The sequence below is a fragment of the Talaromyces rugulosus genome, chromosome V, assembly GCF_013368755.1.
Source record: "Talaromyces rugulosus chromosome V, complete sequence".
In the NCBI taxonomy this organism is placed as follows: domain Eukaryota; kingdom Fungi; phylum Ascomycota; class Eurotiomycetes; order Eurotiales; family Trichocomaceae; genus Talaromyces; species Talaromyces rugulosus.
In genome coordinates this window covers 5110011-5125916 of record NC_049565.1, presented here as the reverse complement: position 1 = coordinate 5125916, position 15906 = coordinate 5110011, and the positions used below count along the sequence as shown (strand labels likewise).

The 15906-nt window shown below is 43.8% G+C and overlaps 6 protein-coding genes across 6 annotated transcripts; 1 reads left to right on the top strand and 5 right to left on the bottom strand.

Moving 5' to 3' along the window:
- Nucleotides 1-567: 567 nt before the first annotated feature.
- Nucleotides 568-2047, bottom strand: TRUGW13939_10286 (uncharacterized protein; the record flags this gene model as incomplete). Its single annotated transcript, XM_035493399.1, has 4 exons — nucleotides 568-581; nucleotides 670-1095; nucleotides 1149-1907; nucleotides 1969-2047. 4 exons carry the CDS (start codon nucleotides 2045-2047, stop codon nucleotides 568-570), a joined length of 1278 nt encoding a protein of 425 aa, XP_035349292.1.
- Nucleotides 2048-3968: 1921 nt separating this feature from the next.
- TRUGW13939_10285 (uncharacterized protein) lies at nucleotides 3969-4835 on the bottom strand (the record flags this gene model as incomplete). Its single annotated transcript, XM_035493398.1, has 1 exon — nucleotides 3969-4835. The coding sequence occupies one exon, from the start codon at nucleotides 4833-4835 to the stop codon at nucleotides 3969-3971; it is 867 nt and encodes a 288-aa protein (XP_035349291.1).
- Nucleotides 4836-5808: 973 nt separating this feature from the next.
- TRUGW13939_10284 (uncharacterized protein) lies at nucleotides 5809-7503 on the top strand (the record flags this gene model as incomplete). The annotated part of the gene is made up of 3 exons (XM_035493397.1): nucleotides 5809-6034; nucleotides 6095-6489; nucleotides 6547-7503. The coding sequence occupies 3 exons, from the start codon at nucleotides 5809-5811 to the stop codon at nucleotides 7501-7503; spliced, it is 1578 nt and encodes a 525-aa protein (XP_035349290.1).
- An 844-nt stretch (nucleotides 7504-8347) lies between these two features.
- On the bottom strand, nucleotides 8348-10224 carry TRUGW13939_10283 (uncharacterized protein; the record flags this gene model as incomplete). Its single annotated transcript, XM_035493396.1, has 7 exons — nucleotides 8348-8504; nucleotides 8561-8762; nucleotides 8826-8987; nucleotides 9049-9364; nucleotides 9416-9560; nucleotides 9616-10013; nucleotides 10078-10224. 7 exons carry the CDS (start codon nucleotides 10222-10224, stop codon nucleotides 8348-8350), a joined length of 1527 nt encoding a protein of 508 aa, XP_035349289.1.
- A 1061-nt stretch (nucleotides 10225-11285) lies between these two features.
- Nucleotides 11286-12722, bottom strand: TRUGW13939_10282 (uncharacterized protein; the record flags this gene model as incomplete). The annotated part of the gene is made up of 1 exon (XM_035493395.1): nucleotides 11286-12722. One exon carries the CDS (start codon nucleotides 12720-12722, stop codon nucleotides 11286-11288), a length of 1437 nt encoding a protein of 478 aa, XP_035349288.1.
- A 696-nt stretch (nucleotides 12723-13418) lies between these two features.
- Nucleotides 13419-14488, bottom strand: TRUGW13939_10281 (uncharacterized protein; the record flags this gene model as incomplete). The annotated part of the gene is made up of 2 exons (XM_035493394.1): nucleotides 13419-14117; nucleotides 14189-14488. 2 exons carry the CDS (start codon nucleotides 14486-14488, stop codon nucleotides 13419-13421), a joined length of 999 nt encoding a protein of 332 aa, XP_035349287.1.
- Nucleotides 14489-15906: the final 1418 nt, after the last annotated feature.

Below are 15906 nucleotides of genomic sequence, written 5' to 3'. Positions count from 1 at the left end.
AAGGTGTTTGCGACCCAAACTCAATACGACTGCCTTGTAGAAATTCCTTACTTTTTCTAAACAGAGCTAGAAATATCAACTAATAAATTCTAGAAAGCAACTAGTCCTGTTTCACAGGGGCGTACGTAGAGTCCAAAATTTCCAGCCTCAAGGCTGAGACTAGGCCATGTCACAACATAATGAGCCGCATATAAATAGAAGGTTAAAAAATGGGCATCATGTGGTAGCATTGCATGGACAGAGATTCTGCCACATGCTCACAGCACCATTCGAGTTTTCGATGGCGAGGTAATCGTTCCGCCCACTGCCAGTGATGTCTCCAAAGCGAACCTTGCTACCATCGACACCGACACCGTAAGCAATTTCTCCCTATCAAAACAGTTATTGTTAGTAAATTTATGTCCATAAAGTGATAAAAATAGGTATTTCCTCGTACTAAAGAATTCCACGTGCTATTCAAGCTGTTCTGTCTTGGATTATGCCAAGCTTGGATAGAACCATCGCTCTCATTCAAAAGAAGATAATCTGCCCGGCCATCACCTGTTGCTGTCAGTCAATTACATTCATTTATTTTTCTTCTTCTAGATGAAAATATAAAGAGTAAGTCACCATTTAAATCTTTTAAAACCACTTGTGACCTGTTGGCGCTAGTTCCTGTAGTGATTGTACCTTGGGAAATCCATTTCGGTGGGTTGCTGGCATCGTTGAGATACACAGTCACTTCACCTAACTCCGATACCCACAAATAGTCATCTACACCATCCCCATTTATATCGGCAAAGATAACTCCTGGGCCGTCATGTCCATGCCCGGTCACAATTTGACCCTGTGCAGTCCACGTAAAGATCCCAGTGTCGCCAGAACGTTCATTTATCCAACAGTTTACCGTACCGTTGTCGTGAACAACGAGATAATCCGCCTTTCCATCACCGTTAATATCGGCGAATCGGACTTGGGTGGCCTCCGCACCGACACTTTTCATCACTTCCCCCTGGCTATCCCAAATTTGACCGCCCGGGCCAGTTGGGCCAGCATTCAGATAAGCAGTCGCAGCTCCATTGTTGTCAAGCATAATATAGTCGTCCTTGCCATCGCCTAATAGGTGACAAATATGAGACATGTATGGTCAAGGACAGAGAGCTTCTTACCGTCTAGATCTGCAAACCAAAGATTTGCACTACCCTCGCCGACAGCAATCTCATCAATAGGATTCCACACTGGTACGGCAGAACATCCGCTCCCTGTCGGTGCTTTTGATAGTGGAACTGGCTCCTTAATCCACCCCTTTTGTGCGGCTTCCTGGATCCCTGCAAACCATGCGTTCGCCATTTTTCCGTAGCCTTCATCAGTAGGATGGATACCATCGGTTAATTCAGCTGTCGTCAGTAGGCTGCTCATGTCTACCAGTAAGACTTTCTTGCCATCATCAGCACGAGAAGAGACCACACCAGGGATCGCAGCATTATATTTTTGCCCCAGTTCAGCAGCTGCAGTATCATTGGTAGTGATTATTTCTGCCACAAGAACAGCTGCATCTGGGCATATCGAGACTACCTCATCGATCATAGCACCTAGCCGCTCTGGTGCGTTATCTGGATCGATCGGCCGGTTCATGTCATTGGTTCCTGCATGTATAAGAACCACATTGGGTCTCATTGATGATAGTGAGCCATTAATAAATGTGGCAATGTCTGCAATGATTGCTCCATCGTATCCCTCACTGTACGGATCTGGAAGGTTGCCGGACATTTGGCTACCAACAAAATTCTTGGTGTTGTCTTTGATATTCCACCACAGTTGTCGACGGTAGCCGTTCCCGTCAATGTTTATTGAGCCGCCTTGGTAACCATGTGTAATAGAGTCTCCTACGGGCATAATTCGTAGCTCAACTCCGTTTGCCAACGACTCTTTAAAAGTTTCAGTGGTTTGTCTTCTGTAAAAATACCAATCAAAACAAACAATACATACCCGTCGCCCGAACTCCTTGAAATATGCTCACAGCCCAGGTCAGGGACAAGGCCCACTGCTGGATACACTTAGGATACATTGAGTGTAGACCTTTTACGAGTAGATCCCAGAGTTTGAGTCACCAGTGTATACGAATGAATAGAAAATAAAAGGCGTAAACGTGAGATGGGCGGAATGAAAATGGTAATATATGGATACACCGGTAAGCATAGGGGACATTTTATAGCGGTAGAGTTCAAATGTTGACAGAAAAAAGGTCCAATACCCCCACTGTACAGTAGCTTAAGCTAAGTGACAAACATCATACTATGGCAATGCAAGATGATATTACAGTCGCATAGTTTTAGTCCATTTTTGTGGAAAGCATTATATTCTAACTAATTTATGAGTAAATAAAACTCGTAAAAACAACGTTTCCTTGCTTTATAGGATCTCTTCAAGGCTGGATGTGATCAAGCCTTTCTCGTCTTGGATAGTATATCCTAGGTAAACCCTAGCTAGTCTTGATAATAATGACCTAAACAATGTAACCACCTTGTAAAGTATACATTTTTAAAAAATTTCAGGCCCTTCTGTTTGCTGATTTGGGGGCTGAATAATATGAAACGGGATAGCAACAGAAGCTCGGATCATCTCATTGTAGAGTTTTGGATGACTCTGTTGCTGTTGTTTCTTACATCTAGTATTTTTTTCCAGTACATAACTATTCGTTACACTGCAGCACCAGATAATGGACTAGGTGATGAGACCTCAGTCATCGCATTTGGCCGCCTAAGGAGCGCAGCTAGTTGTATTTCGTAATTTCCGTATCCGATGCACTGCGGAATTACGTAGCGCTCATGCTTTTACTGAAAGGTTGCCTAGACGTCAATTAGATGTTTTTGTAGAATTAATATGGGAAACAGTAGCTTATTGATGAGTTTTGGATGAGGTTAAACCAATTTAGAGAAGTCAAAATATATAAGCACATGTATATTCCTGATGTTGGGTTATCTTTTTTAAAACAAGGTTACTGCGTGGACCCCAAATTCCAATATATTAAAACATGCATTATTTCACTGGCTTCGGCTCTCCTTCTGCGTGCAGCCAATAGGCTAAATCCCAACAAAACAACACTAGGGTTTGGGTTACATCTGCAAGTGGCTTCAATGTTGGTCGCCTTAAAAGCTTTAGGGACACTTTAATTTAAGATTTAGTCCTTTAGAAAAAGAAGGCGTGGGATAACTCTCCAATATGCTACATCCCCCAGATATCGTGGGAATTCCCAATATATGATCATCACGCGCTTAAAGTATTTCAAAATCTACCGTAGTACTACATATATGCTCTATAGAGAAAGGTTTCACGGGCGATTCTGCCAGCGGCGAAGACATCCCTCCCTTCTCCTCAACTTTATTTCTTCTGTGTTACAGGTAGCCAGATCAGTGGACAATCGTCGCGGTCTTACCCCTCCGATGCGGTATAGTAAGTTCAAATTTCTCAACCTTGGTTTACGTCCTGACGAAAAGTCAGATGATTGGAACGCATTCCAGTGCAATGCCGATGCCACGCTTTTGACATATGTAGCTAATTGCCTAATAAAATATGGGCTCCAATACGAACATGTCAACATCGATGACTACTAGTGGTTGACAGGCCGTGACCCCAATAGTAGGACTGCCAAATCCCACAAGATTCCCTAATAGCATTTCTAGTCTTGCTAGTAATGTTCATCAGCTGGTGTTTAAATTATGTGTATATTCAGATTCAGTAACATACAGACTACATGTAACTCAGCTCTTTCATCCCTGCGCTTATATATCAATTGATAGCAATTGATTTTTAGGTTTCCGATCAACAATACACCACCATATGCAGTCTACAAAACAAAATTTATATAATTAAAGTAACGAGAACTTTAAATATGGATTTCAGCGGAAATATTACACCAATATCAGTAAAAGTATTAGCATTAGGCTCTCTCAAAACCTTGTACAGGAAAAGACATCTTTAAAGGCAAATCAAATAACCATTGTTCTGGGACACATCCATGCAATACACGATGCCAACCCAACGAAAATACCACCGCAAATAACCATATTTCGCACTGCCCTTTCATGATAAACCTTCATCGTCGTCTCAATTTTTTCAGCCCACGCCTTGGGTGGATTTCCTCTCGGGAACTCGCTTTGTGGCACCTGCGTGTCCAGAAAACGACACAGAGGCTCCCATCCATCCTCAACAGACCACTCTAGAAGCCGTTCTTTTGGCAATCCCAACCCACGAATCAACGCGACATGCTGCTTATAGACCCATTTTCCGTTAGACGCAAAATTATCGCGGAAAAATTTGGGCATCATTGTGCGACACATGGTTTGACGGACCCAGAACAGCTCGGCACTAAACCAGCTCTTGCACCAGTCCCAGTCAATGGGATTCTTGTCGAAATAGCCCATCGTTTGCTCCATACTACGATACCATGCATCAAGGTCAGAACGAGTATTCAAAATCACTTTTGCATCGGGGTAGGCGTGAATCAATTCGACCGCAAACTCGGCGGCGAACAGGTCACTGACACCAACGCAGTCGGAAAGGACGGTGTCAAAGTCTTCAGCTGTAAGTCTCTCTGTGTGCTCATTGTCACCAGAACTCGTGTTGTATTTTTTGCGAAGTAGTTTGTAGGTTGCCTCCAACGAACACGGTGGGATAATTGTATCAAAACCGTGGAAGGTGTGTCTAAAGCCGACCTCATGGAGCGCTTCTCTCAAAGATTCAGTCCCAGATCTCGAGATCCCTACGGCCAACACTCTCATTGGCCTCTGCCGTGGGTTTAGGCCTACCGGGGGTAGGCCATACATTGTGTTTATGAGCCAGTCGTAGAAGTTCATTTTGTGGTTTGAAGAACGTGGGGAGTCACCAGAAACCAACGGGCATCCTTGTTCGTTTATACTACCCAGCCAACATTATCCCGTATCGTTCAGTTGAGAAGCGCTTATACCATATTTTTCTAGGGGCGCTCTATGTTACCTATTCCGCTCGAGGTCATTGCCGCAGTCTAGACGGCGAAGCCTATAGGTCCGTGAAATGATATCATCCATTTGATATAGTACGGAAGATCCACCGGCTCCACCCCAGCTGAGGGTGGGGGCTCCGCTATAGTATGAGTATATTCTCACTAGAATTATTGCGGAGGGAAGAATAAAATATATTAGCGGTGCCTGGGGATACAACACTTTATATGCATAAACGCGCATCTTTTCCCTCCTAACAATTAACAAAGTCCTTTACAGGATATCTTCTCCAAAGTCCTAAACAAAGACTTCATCATATATACTACCAGGAATCAGCTAGTAAATACATGTATCTTGTCGATTCTAACTAATCTTACCCCGCACTTTGGGGTTCGCAACCTTGAAGTCGAGTATCTGCCATATAGACAAACTCGCCGGCCCTGCGCAGGGCAAGACAAATCAAATGTCTATTTTTAACTTTAATGAGTTGACGGATGATAGAGCCGCTATATTTTGCGAATTACTGCTAACTCGATCAGGCTACATACGTAGAGGTTGACGTTGATCTTAGAACTTAATAGACTAGTTTAAGAGTTCGCAGTACCGACCAGGCAATCAGTAATATTTCTTCTCATGTCAAGTTCTTTTTTTCCATATAACATTGAAAATGAGGTGTACTACTCCATTTAGTATGCGTACTATATTTACCGTCGCTGTCAATTGGTCCACCTCGCTGGGTGGGGCATGCGTCACGTGGCGCGCTAATACATTATTGGCCATGCGGGGTACCAGACCAGACCAGTTGAATATAGTACTTTCTTTTCACTGTATCTCTTCTTGCCATGGCATAATGATAAGAAAAGGATGCGAAAACTGTCGCCGTCGACATGTCAAGTGCACCCTGAGCGAGAATGCTTCCGTGTGCGATAAATGCGCGGAGTTAGGCCAGCAATGCGAGTTAGCACCATCGTACCGTTTCTGTCCAGTTCACTCCGTTTTCCAAAAGGGACTCGGAGGTTCAAAATACGAATTCTCCTGGGATTCAAGCCAACAGTGGGTGGAGATTATCAGTCCCGGTACGTTGATTTGTGTAGCTGGCAATTCTGCGTCGAATCGCTCGTTGACCAGGGACACAGTCAATTTTGTTACGGAAACGCCAGACGATTCCTCTGCAGAATTGCCAAAAGATTGTGGAAATGGTAATCTGAGACCTTCAGCAAACAACAATGGAAGTGCAACACAAGAATACATGTGTGCGACCCAGGCTCTTCCCATGACATCTAACTCTGCTTCTGTCCACCAGCATGATCAGCAGTATCAATACGGCATGTTCGATGTGTATTTACCACCCGCCAGTCCTACAAATTCCGCTATATGGAACATTTCGGTTTATTCCAATCCCGAGGAGGGCGTATCATCTCGCCAAGAGAATTGTTTTCTTGAACCCAGCACTCCAGAGAGATGCACTATCGAGCTGACAACTCGCGAAGCATTTTTGATGCGCTCATATACAAGGAAAGTAGCACCATGGGTAAGTGCCCTTGAATTGCAATGGCATACAAAAACAGTCTTACTAAACGCCACAAAGTTTGATGTTTGCGACCCGTTGTCCCATTTCGGCAACGAAGTTCCTCGACGAGCTCTTGATAATCCAATGGTTATGTATGCCATTTTAGCTCTGGCATCCCGTCATCAGGCTATTATTACCAGAACCACCGATGAAGAATTTGAACAAAACACATATCATGGTCGGTGTTTGGAGCTCCTCATTCCGGCTTTATCTCGTCCTGAAAATACGTATAACGATCATCTGCTTACTACAATTGTTCTTCTACGGCAACACGAAGAACTTGAGAACCGGAAAGATACTCGGTATCATTTGGTTGCGTCTATTAAATTGATTAATATGATATCCAAATTTTCATCTTCCGGTGGTCTCGCTGAAGCTGCAAGCTGGCTATTCCTTCGCCAGGCCATCTATGCTAGTCTAGTACAAAGGGAGCCATGGCAGCTGCAACTAGAAAATTACGAGCGCTCACAGGTTTTTCTTTCTTGCGATGATTGCTCATATGCAAATGTGAGTGTTTTTCAATTAGCTAGGGCCTTACGGCTAGTGTCTCGGCAGTCAGACAACGATTCCCTTCTGGAGCGAAAGGAGTGGGAGTCATTAGAAGAAGACGTTTCCAGGTGGAAGATAAACTCCCCGTCATCATTTAGACCTCTTCGATATCGAGAGCCTGATGCTGAACGTGGACGACCATTTTCGGAGGTCTGTATGATTTCTGGGGCTACAGGTAAATCTTACTACCATTCGTTTTTGTTCATGGTATATCGGAACAAAAATATAGAAAGGAGTCCTGAGTTGGCTAACCACATCCGTGATGCCATCTACGCAGCTATCGGATTGCAGTATTATTATGCGACTTTAATTGTTCTTCAAATCCACAAGCCCCGATCACCAGGAATATCGGCTTTTGAATCTGCTCGGGTGATAAATGCTGGCGAAGTGAGCATATTCTCTGTCATCGAAGATGCTAAGTTATAGCTAACCGATTTCAATAGATTGCTACTGTAAAATATCTTCTCGATATTATTGGCTTAGCAATCTCAAATGAAGGTGTTGAAAACGCTAATTTTACCGCCTCCCATTTCATTTTTTCCTGTAAGTCTACTTGTTTTTCACTTAAATGTTGAATTGGAGTGTTCAGCACACTAAATAAATCCGAAATCCGAACAGATGGATATTGTCTTTCTACAAATTTTCAGCGCCGCGGCGTCGTCTCATTTTTACGACATGTAGAGGAGAGTATGGGCTGGAGAGTGTCCTGGATTATTGAGGACCTATCACGTCAATGGAGAGAAATGGATAACTTTAAATATGGACAAAGGAAAGATTAAATGCCATTATATGTCAGTTTACGTATCCGGGTTCGTCCTCTTTAACTTACGTTGATGTGTATTGTATTATAAATCAAGTCCAGTTTTCGCAATTTGTCAGCCATAACAGTGGAATACCCAAATGTGATATTCCCAAGGTATTCTGATTATTATGCCTTTTCTGATCCTTGGAATCGTATATATCGTAAATTCTTTGAGCGCTTCACATCAAATCGCTATCCTTGTGAAGCCAGCACTAATTGCATATGGTACTAGTTTATTATCAAACAGCTACCGCGAAAATGTTGAATCGCCAAACAAAAAATAAGCATATGGACTCCTATATATAGCTAGCTACCTGTCCTTATGCTGGTCTCAATTAACTCAACTATCCATGTCCACAAGACTCCTTGTAGGCTAGGGTTTAAACCACAACCACCTGGATTAAGCTCGATATTTTCAGGTTTAACTTTGACACGAGTCCTCGAGTCACCACCCCAGGATGAACCATGTTACATCTTGGCTGGAATCTCATTCCTCTCACGTTGTCTGCGGATTTCTGCCGTTAGCACTTCTTCTGGTTCTGGCGCATCTATCGGATTATTTCTGAATAGGTATCCTGCAATGAGGGCGATTATACCAATGGCTCCCATCCAAACAGTAGTTGCACTAAATTATGTCTGATCAGTAAAATGCCATGTTAGAGGGTCTTATGGTGACTATACCTAAATCCAGGGATATACCGTGGAGCGTCGTGATCAGGCCACAGGAAAACGCCGTAGATAGATGCAGTATTACCAAGAGCATTAACAAGCCCTATAGCTACAGCCCGTTTTTCGGCAGGGTAGCAAATGATATTAGCTACCCACATCAGAACCAGGGGTGATGTTCCATAGATACATCCGAATGCGAAAATATTGAAGATATCTAGACAGTTATTGAGATATCAATAGGTGTCCAAGATTCATTTCAGCGACCGAATGAACCTACAGCGGACGGTATTATTCGTACTGGCGCAGACAATGATGAAAAATACTGCGCCAATAGCAGCAAAGAGAGAAACAAAATAAGCCTTGCTTTCAAAGTGGTCGGCAACAAAACACATTCCTAGTATGCAGACTACAGCACAGGCATAAGGCGGAATAGTATGGTCTAGCCCACAGAGTTATCAGTTCCTGCTCAACTATAAAATGCCACTTGGTATGGTACTTACATTGCCCTTCCCAACTCTCCCAACCAAAGCTTTTTACGAGTGTGGGAATAAAATACTGAATTGTCTGTGCCCCTGTAACCAAAGCATACAGCAAGGCCAAAATCCAGGTCCGCCAGTCCGACACCACCATTTTGAGGGCCTGTTTCTCAGTTATTCGCCCATGGGCGCCCTGTGTGTTTCCCAATCCATCGTATGCTAAGCGCTGTGCGGCGAGTAGTTGTTCTTCCGGTGTTAGCCATCGCGTGTTTGACGGATAGTCGGCCATAAAAAACCAGAGGACACATCCCACGAAGGAAGATCCACATCCCTCAATAATCTAATCTTAAATTAGGCTATCAGGGAGATTTTTGATGAACGAACAACGTACAAAAAGCCAACGCCATCCAGCGATACCTCGAGCCCCGTCCAAGTATTGCGTAATGACCCCTGCCAGTAAGCCCGACAACCCTCCCGCTACAGCTATAGCAGTGTAGTACACTGCGAAGCGGCTAGCAAGTTCGTATCTTTTATACCTTTTCTCACAATGTCAGAGGCCAACTCATGTCATTGTTTATGGTCTCTCCCTACCAAGATGAAAGGTAAAACGCAATTCCAGGTGCAAACCCAGACTCGATAAAGCCGAGAACTAGTCGCACTCCAGCGAGTTGCTTCCAATTCTGTGTCACGGCCATCAGCGCGGCGATAACGCCCCATAATATAGCAAGACCACATAGGTAGAGTGATGGTCGCACTCGAGCAATGACCATGTTCGATGGGACTTCGAAAAGAATATATGAGACGAAGAAAAGCAGTAAGATTACTGAGTACTGATTCGAAGTCAAATTAAATTCATTGGCGAGGCCACCGGTTTTTGCATTTCTACCATCAACCCCGTTCAGCAACATCCAATGAGCAATACCAGTGAAGACCAACCCAACGTTTGCACGATCTAGATATCCCAGGACAAAGAGAAGCCAGCAGCACGGCTTGGAGAGATATCCTAGTTAGCGCTTTATCCAAATAAGACGTGTGACCCGAGGACTAACGCACGATGATCCGAAAATCCAGTTTCCGAAGCAGTCTCTTCTCTTCGGGACAGCCAGGCACATACGACTGTGCAAGAGAGACGGCTACCGCATGGTCCACGGCCTCCTCCCACTGCTGGGCAGCTTTCGCCTCGGCGGGCTGAATAGACATCTTTTGTTATGGAAATTACATTCCCGAGTGCTCGGTGGGCGAAGGACAGGATATCGCAAGTATTTTAACCCATGTAGAGGAGGCAATCAACGGACAAGCACCGGCAGATCCCCGCGCCTGGAAAAGGTGGAGAACCCAAAAAAGCTGGAGAAAACGGGGTAGAGTCAGCAACTTGCCGGTCTAGGTTCAAGTTGTGGTGCCAGGTAGATTAAAGGCGAATCCGATCACTTTTGTTGTACAGTTATTGTTCTTGTGCTTGTTCTTGTTCGTTTTCTGTGCCTGTATCTTTATCTTTATCGTTTTTTCCCTCTGTTCGGTTCTTATAACTCGTGAAATTAGTTCGTAATGTTAGAAGTGTGGTTTCTGAAGATGTTCGGTTTTGGATTCGGACTCTTCCCGACGGAGCCACGCCGAAGAGACCGACAGTCTCATCCATTGAGCGTTAGCACTAAAAGTCATAGCAATCCAACGTTCACAACCATATTAGTCGGTATAAAAAAGAAAGGAAGATATAGCTTCCAGAAGTATAAGGATAGGAATATATTTCCTTTGTATAAAGCAATTAATTAGTCCTAACCAGTATCTAAGTCTGAATTGGCACCACTCCAGCTTGAGAATACTCATTATTGAATGGAGCTACGCCAAGTCATCTGCTCGAGGTGGGTAGAATAGCTAAATATGGATAGCCTATACAGTCACGGAAATGCTAGGTGTTTAATGGCAGTACTTCTCGTAGACCTTCAATACGATATCCGCTCGCTTTCTGCATTTCTCCGAACGGGCCGTGTCTGCCCCGACCTGAAAGGCTTGACCTGCACAGGGCATGTGGTCAACAGGATTTTTAGAGGAACCACTAGAATGAAATTGCGGGGAAGTGGGGGCACTAATTCAGTGCTGTAAGTCACTATTCGGAGATTATCGTCAATAGATGTGGTCGTAAGACGAGCGTAACAATTCAAGATATTTATCACAAACTACCAACAGGTCAACACTAAAGAACTCAAGATTTCAAAGCCATCGACATATGGGTTTAGTTGGTTATCTGTCCTTCTTTCTTGAAGCTAATCATCCGACTTTGGGCCATTTTCATTCCAAATTTCCGTTGTGAGAGGACCAGCGGCCTCGGTCATTGCAGCAGCGTCGTCAATCTCATCTTGCACAATGCTGTGCACTTTGACCTCATTGATTATTCCGACTTCCCAAATAACAAACGCCGACGGGATAATACACGCAGCAAAGAATGATAGATTGACGGCGACGGCACCCGACAGAGGAAATCGAGCCTGGTCAATTGAATTAATACCGTATGATATGGCCTGGCCACAACTTTCGACACCTCGCACAACAGCACTCAGACGGATGATGTCCCCTCCATCTCGGTTGATAGTTCCAATTAGCCAGTAGAGATAGTCATACATCAAATTGAAGCCTACGAGCATCAAAATGTACACGCATGCTCCACGACCAAACCCTGAGTCTACCCAGTCCAAAACAGGTGCATCAGCACGGCTTTCGTAATCTTTAGTTACGATCATGGCGTAAATGTAGAGAGACATCTCAAAGGCGTAGATAAAGGAGAATGAAGCTTTTGCCCGCATGTTTATGCTAGGTTTCCTCCAATCAAGGAAAAAGCCAAGTGCAAAGTTGGAGATGATGACACATGTGCTAGCTACGAGCGAAGTCAAAGCTCGTGCACGAACCGTGAAGTATGTCGCGTTGTATGTTGAAAAAAATGCTTCCGAGAAGACACTTTGAAAGATCATTGGTAGGAGTAGAATAATTTCCCTGCGGCACAGCAAGTGCCACATAGCAATAAGTTCAGTCTTGAGAGACTTGGGAATGTTCACAACCACAGGGGTCATGTCCGCCCGCTGGACTTTTTCCGGTGGCGACAGCATAGTGGCAACAAATGGCCCTATAGACTGGATAGAGATAAATACCAGATATGTCTGGACGCTTATGTGTCCCTTTTCGGCATTTCCGGCATTCACACCAACTGTAACAAACCCACCGACCATCTGGCCAACAATCCGGCTGGCGAGCCAATACGCAAGGTACTTGCCACGTCGATGTTTCTCTGGGTATGCCAATACAATGGCTCCTTCGGTGAGCCAGAAGATGCCGGAGGAAATTCCATCGATAACACAGGCGAACATTATATACCAGGTATTGTTGTACTTGACATTGCAGTAGATGCTAGCGGCATATACGGGGAAGCCAACCATGCCGAAAGCAAAAGCCCATTTGAGGCCGATGTTAGCAATTATAGAGCTTCCAAAAATACAAACCAGAAATTGGAGGCAGAATATGACCGAGTTGGCGGAATTCACGTAATAAGGGTCTGCTGAACCCGCTCCTCCTAACCCATTCATCGCTGCCCATAATCCCGGCGCGATAAAAGCACAGGCAGAAACAACAGTCAAGTTGAACATGGTTGTTCTATACCAAACTCTCCTGTGGACTTGGGTTGAAGGGCCATCCTGTGTAGATGTTGCCATTTTTATTTTTAATCCCTGTTTTTCTTGATGTCCGTTCTATCTTTTATGAGATGCTCACAGTCCACGAAAGAAGCTTTCAAGGCAGGGCGAAACTTGGTAGACGGGAAACATGCCGACTCTTATATAGCACCCAAAGACTGCTTCCCCGTGGGGTAGAATTTTGGTTCCACCGATCTACGTCACGAATGTCCTAGTTCGGAAATGTATTGTTGTACTGTCGGCCCATGTCTACGCCGCCGAACCAGGCCCTGTGGAGTATAAGCACTGAATAAAAAAAGGTTTAATTGGAAGATTCATTTACATTATATTAGCGATATCTTTTGCGTAGCTCCTTGACTCGACAACCCTATAGTCATAGCCGACCACCCAGCATCTATTACTTGTGTGGTTGATACAAGCTTTCCGTGGCAATCATGACAGTTAAAATGGTGGCGTTTTACCAAATGGCTTTTCAAAGAAGGCACCACCCAGTAATGCGTCCGTCGTCTTTTGTTTACACAATAATGCTAGTAATAACAATAAAAATAAAAGGTTCTTCCTAGGCTTTTTATTTTATGTTTTCAAACAGTGATTCAAATATATCCTCCAATATATACTGTCAACAAATATGAAGTAAACAATGAATATATGTAATGCATATACAAACGTTTCGGTACTTTGTACAATGTGATAAGGTCTCGACCAAATCTAATTCTATCACAAAATTGTGATAATATCATTTCCCAACGTGATATTAGCTACATAAAAAGCGCGACCATCATCGGCATTGTTACCATTTCGAGAGGCATGGAAAGCAATCTTCGACCCGTCTTTGGAGAAGCTGGTTCCACCCGGGCCTGTCAATACACCAACCGAACTCTCCTTGCCCGTTTGTAGGAGCGGCGCATAGGGCGAATGTTGCTTAGTCCACGGTCCAGTAATGCTAGTAGCATAAGCATAGCTGCTGTCATATTGAGGCGTATTGAACATGGCAGACGAGAAGGTCAGGTAGTAGATACCATCAGACTTATATAGACTGGGTGCCTCAATCAAAGGCCCATCTCCGCCATTTGGATCGCGGTCAAGTAGTTGAACTGCTGAGCCTATGGGTGTAATGCCATCGTTCTCAACCTGTTGTAGCATGATAGGGGTGGGATAAACATTATCGCCAGAGTCCAGGTTGCTGCCGTCCACTTTGTAAACTACGTACATCGTCTTGTCTTCATCATCGTCAATGAACCCGGCTGCGTCAATGGAACCACCGCCGTCCAAGTCGCATGCAACCGTAGAGTCTGTCGGGGTGTATGGTCCCGTCACGTTCGGCGAGATTGCGGCACCAACGCAATGCTTAACATCTCCGCTAGCAGCACTTTCATTGGAGGCGGCCGAAAAGTACATCAGAAAGTTTCCGTCCTTCTATTTAACGAAAATCGTTAGTTCAAAGTGAGGCAGGTTTCGAAGGTGGGGGGGGGGGGGGGGTATTCTACCCTCTGGATCACGTCAGGGGCCCAGGCCTGAGGGCTCTTGTATACCCAGGACGGAAATGGTCCAGGTAAGGCATCATAATTGGAAGCTAGTGACCAATTCACAAAATCTTCAGAATAGGCCATTTGGATGTTGAGAACATTGTTCGTTGTCGCAAAGGCATACCATGTGCCGTTTGACAATTGGACCAAACAAGGATCGGCAAAGTCAACATCCAATGCTAGTTGCGGAATTGCTGTAGTGAATGAGATCAAAAGCGACAAGGCTGTTGCCCCGATAAAGGGAATGGGTTTGGATAACATTTTTAAAAGGAGTGACGACTGATAAAATCAAAATGACCAGCAGCAGTAATAGTTTGAACGATCGAATGTCGAATGATATGGGCGCTTTGGAGAACTAAACAGGGACTTTGAGCCTATAAGTATCACTCCCCATTCACCACTATTACTTTTACGTGCAAGTCCTAATTCTGGCCATGACAATAAATACACACCTGCAGTGATCGCTGTGGATCGTAGCCGCGTGTTTCCGGTTTGATACAGGTGACATCGTGTATGTGGCTTCACGTATGACAGTAGAATGTTTAACCTTATTAAAATATACGACTTGAACTTCTATCTAATCAGCTCCTAGTCTATAGTATAATTGGTCTGGTGCAGCGTTGGCTGCTGACGCGCCAAGTTCTTAAGAATAGCGGTAATTTATGCCTATATTTGGGCTACGCCTTGCCATAACTCTAAAATTAGCCTGCGATAAATTGAAGCGTCTAAGCAGGTCATTTTCCCAGAACTTCTAAATTGAAGTTTGGTTGAAAATTTCATTTCTAAGAGTGTGTATCTACACATTTGTATGTCATCGCCATGCATAACCAGTTGAGCCCCGGGTGGTCAATCCATGTCGTCGTGTTTTGAGCGTTGGTGTCACCAAATTTTCTCGGTCAGTTAGCTACCGCTAAAATCGTATGCACTACTACTAGTAGCTAGCATATTTAATCTTTAAATATTAATACAAACTCACAAAGCAATCTACGCCTCTAGCTAGCTATGGCTAACATCGAATGCACTACTACCAATAGCTAGCGCATTCATTCTTTAAATAGTAATACAAACCCAAAAAGTAATTTGCACCTCATCCTGTCGGAATTAAAACTCGGTTAAACCAAAGAGATCATATCTCAGCTCTGTTTTCAGCCTCTCTATATGGCTTAGCGTGTGTCGTAAATTTGTGAGGTTTTAGCCCCTAGCTTGTATGTTTGCCTTAGGGCTGTGTTTTAGGAGTTCAATAAAATGAGAAATATAGATACTAATAAGCGTCAACTTTTGAATTATATATTTCAAAAGAGTTTCAGTTGCGATTAAGACTTGACCAGCATATCTACAAAAGAACTCTCATGTTCGATGTTTGTTCTATCGCAATTTACAGCAAGTATCAATTGATACGTTAGTGCAAAACAAGAAATACAATTTAGGGATTGATGCGCATATCCCCATAATTACTGTACACACCACCATTTAACCCAAAGCGCCGTAGGCCTGAAATCGGATTTCCTAGTAAATTCTTAATGGGTTCGTCCGTTCCCGATTTAGGAACTATGCCTCGCCGCTAATTTCTAATGTTTTAAGGTTAGGGATTTATTAAAGAATATATATAAATATATATATATAAAATGAAAAATATAATTAATTGACACAATCCAAGCCTACTACACACCCTTTAGGCT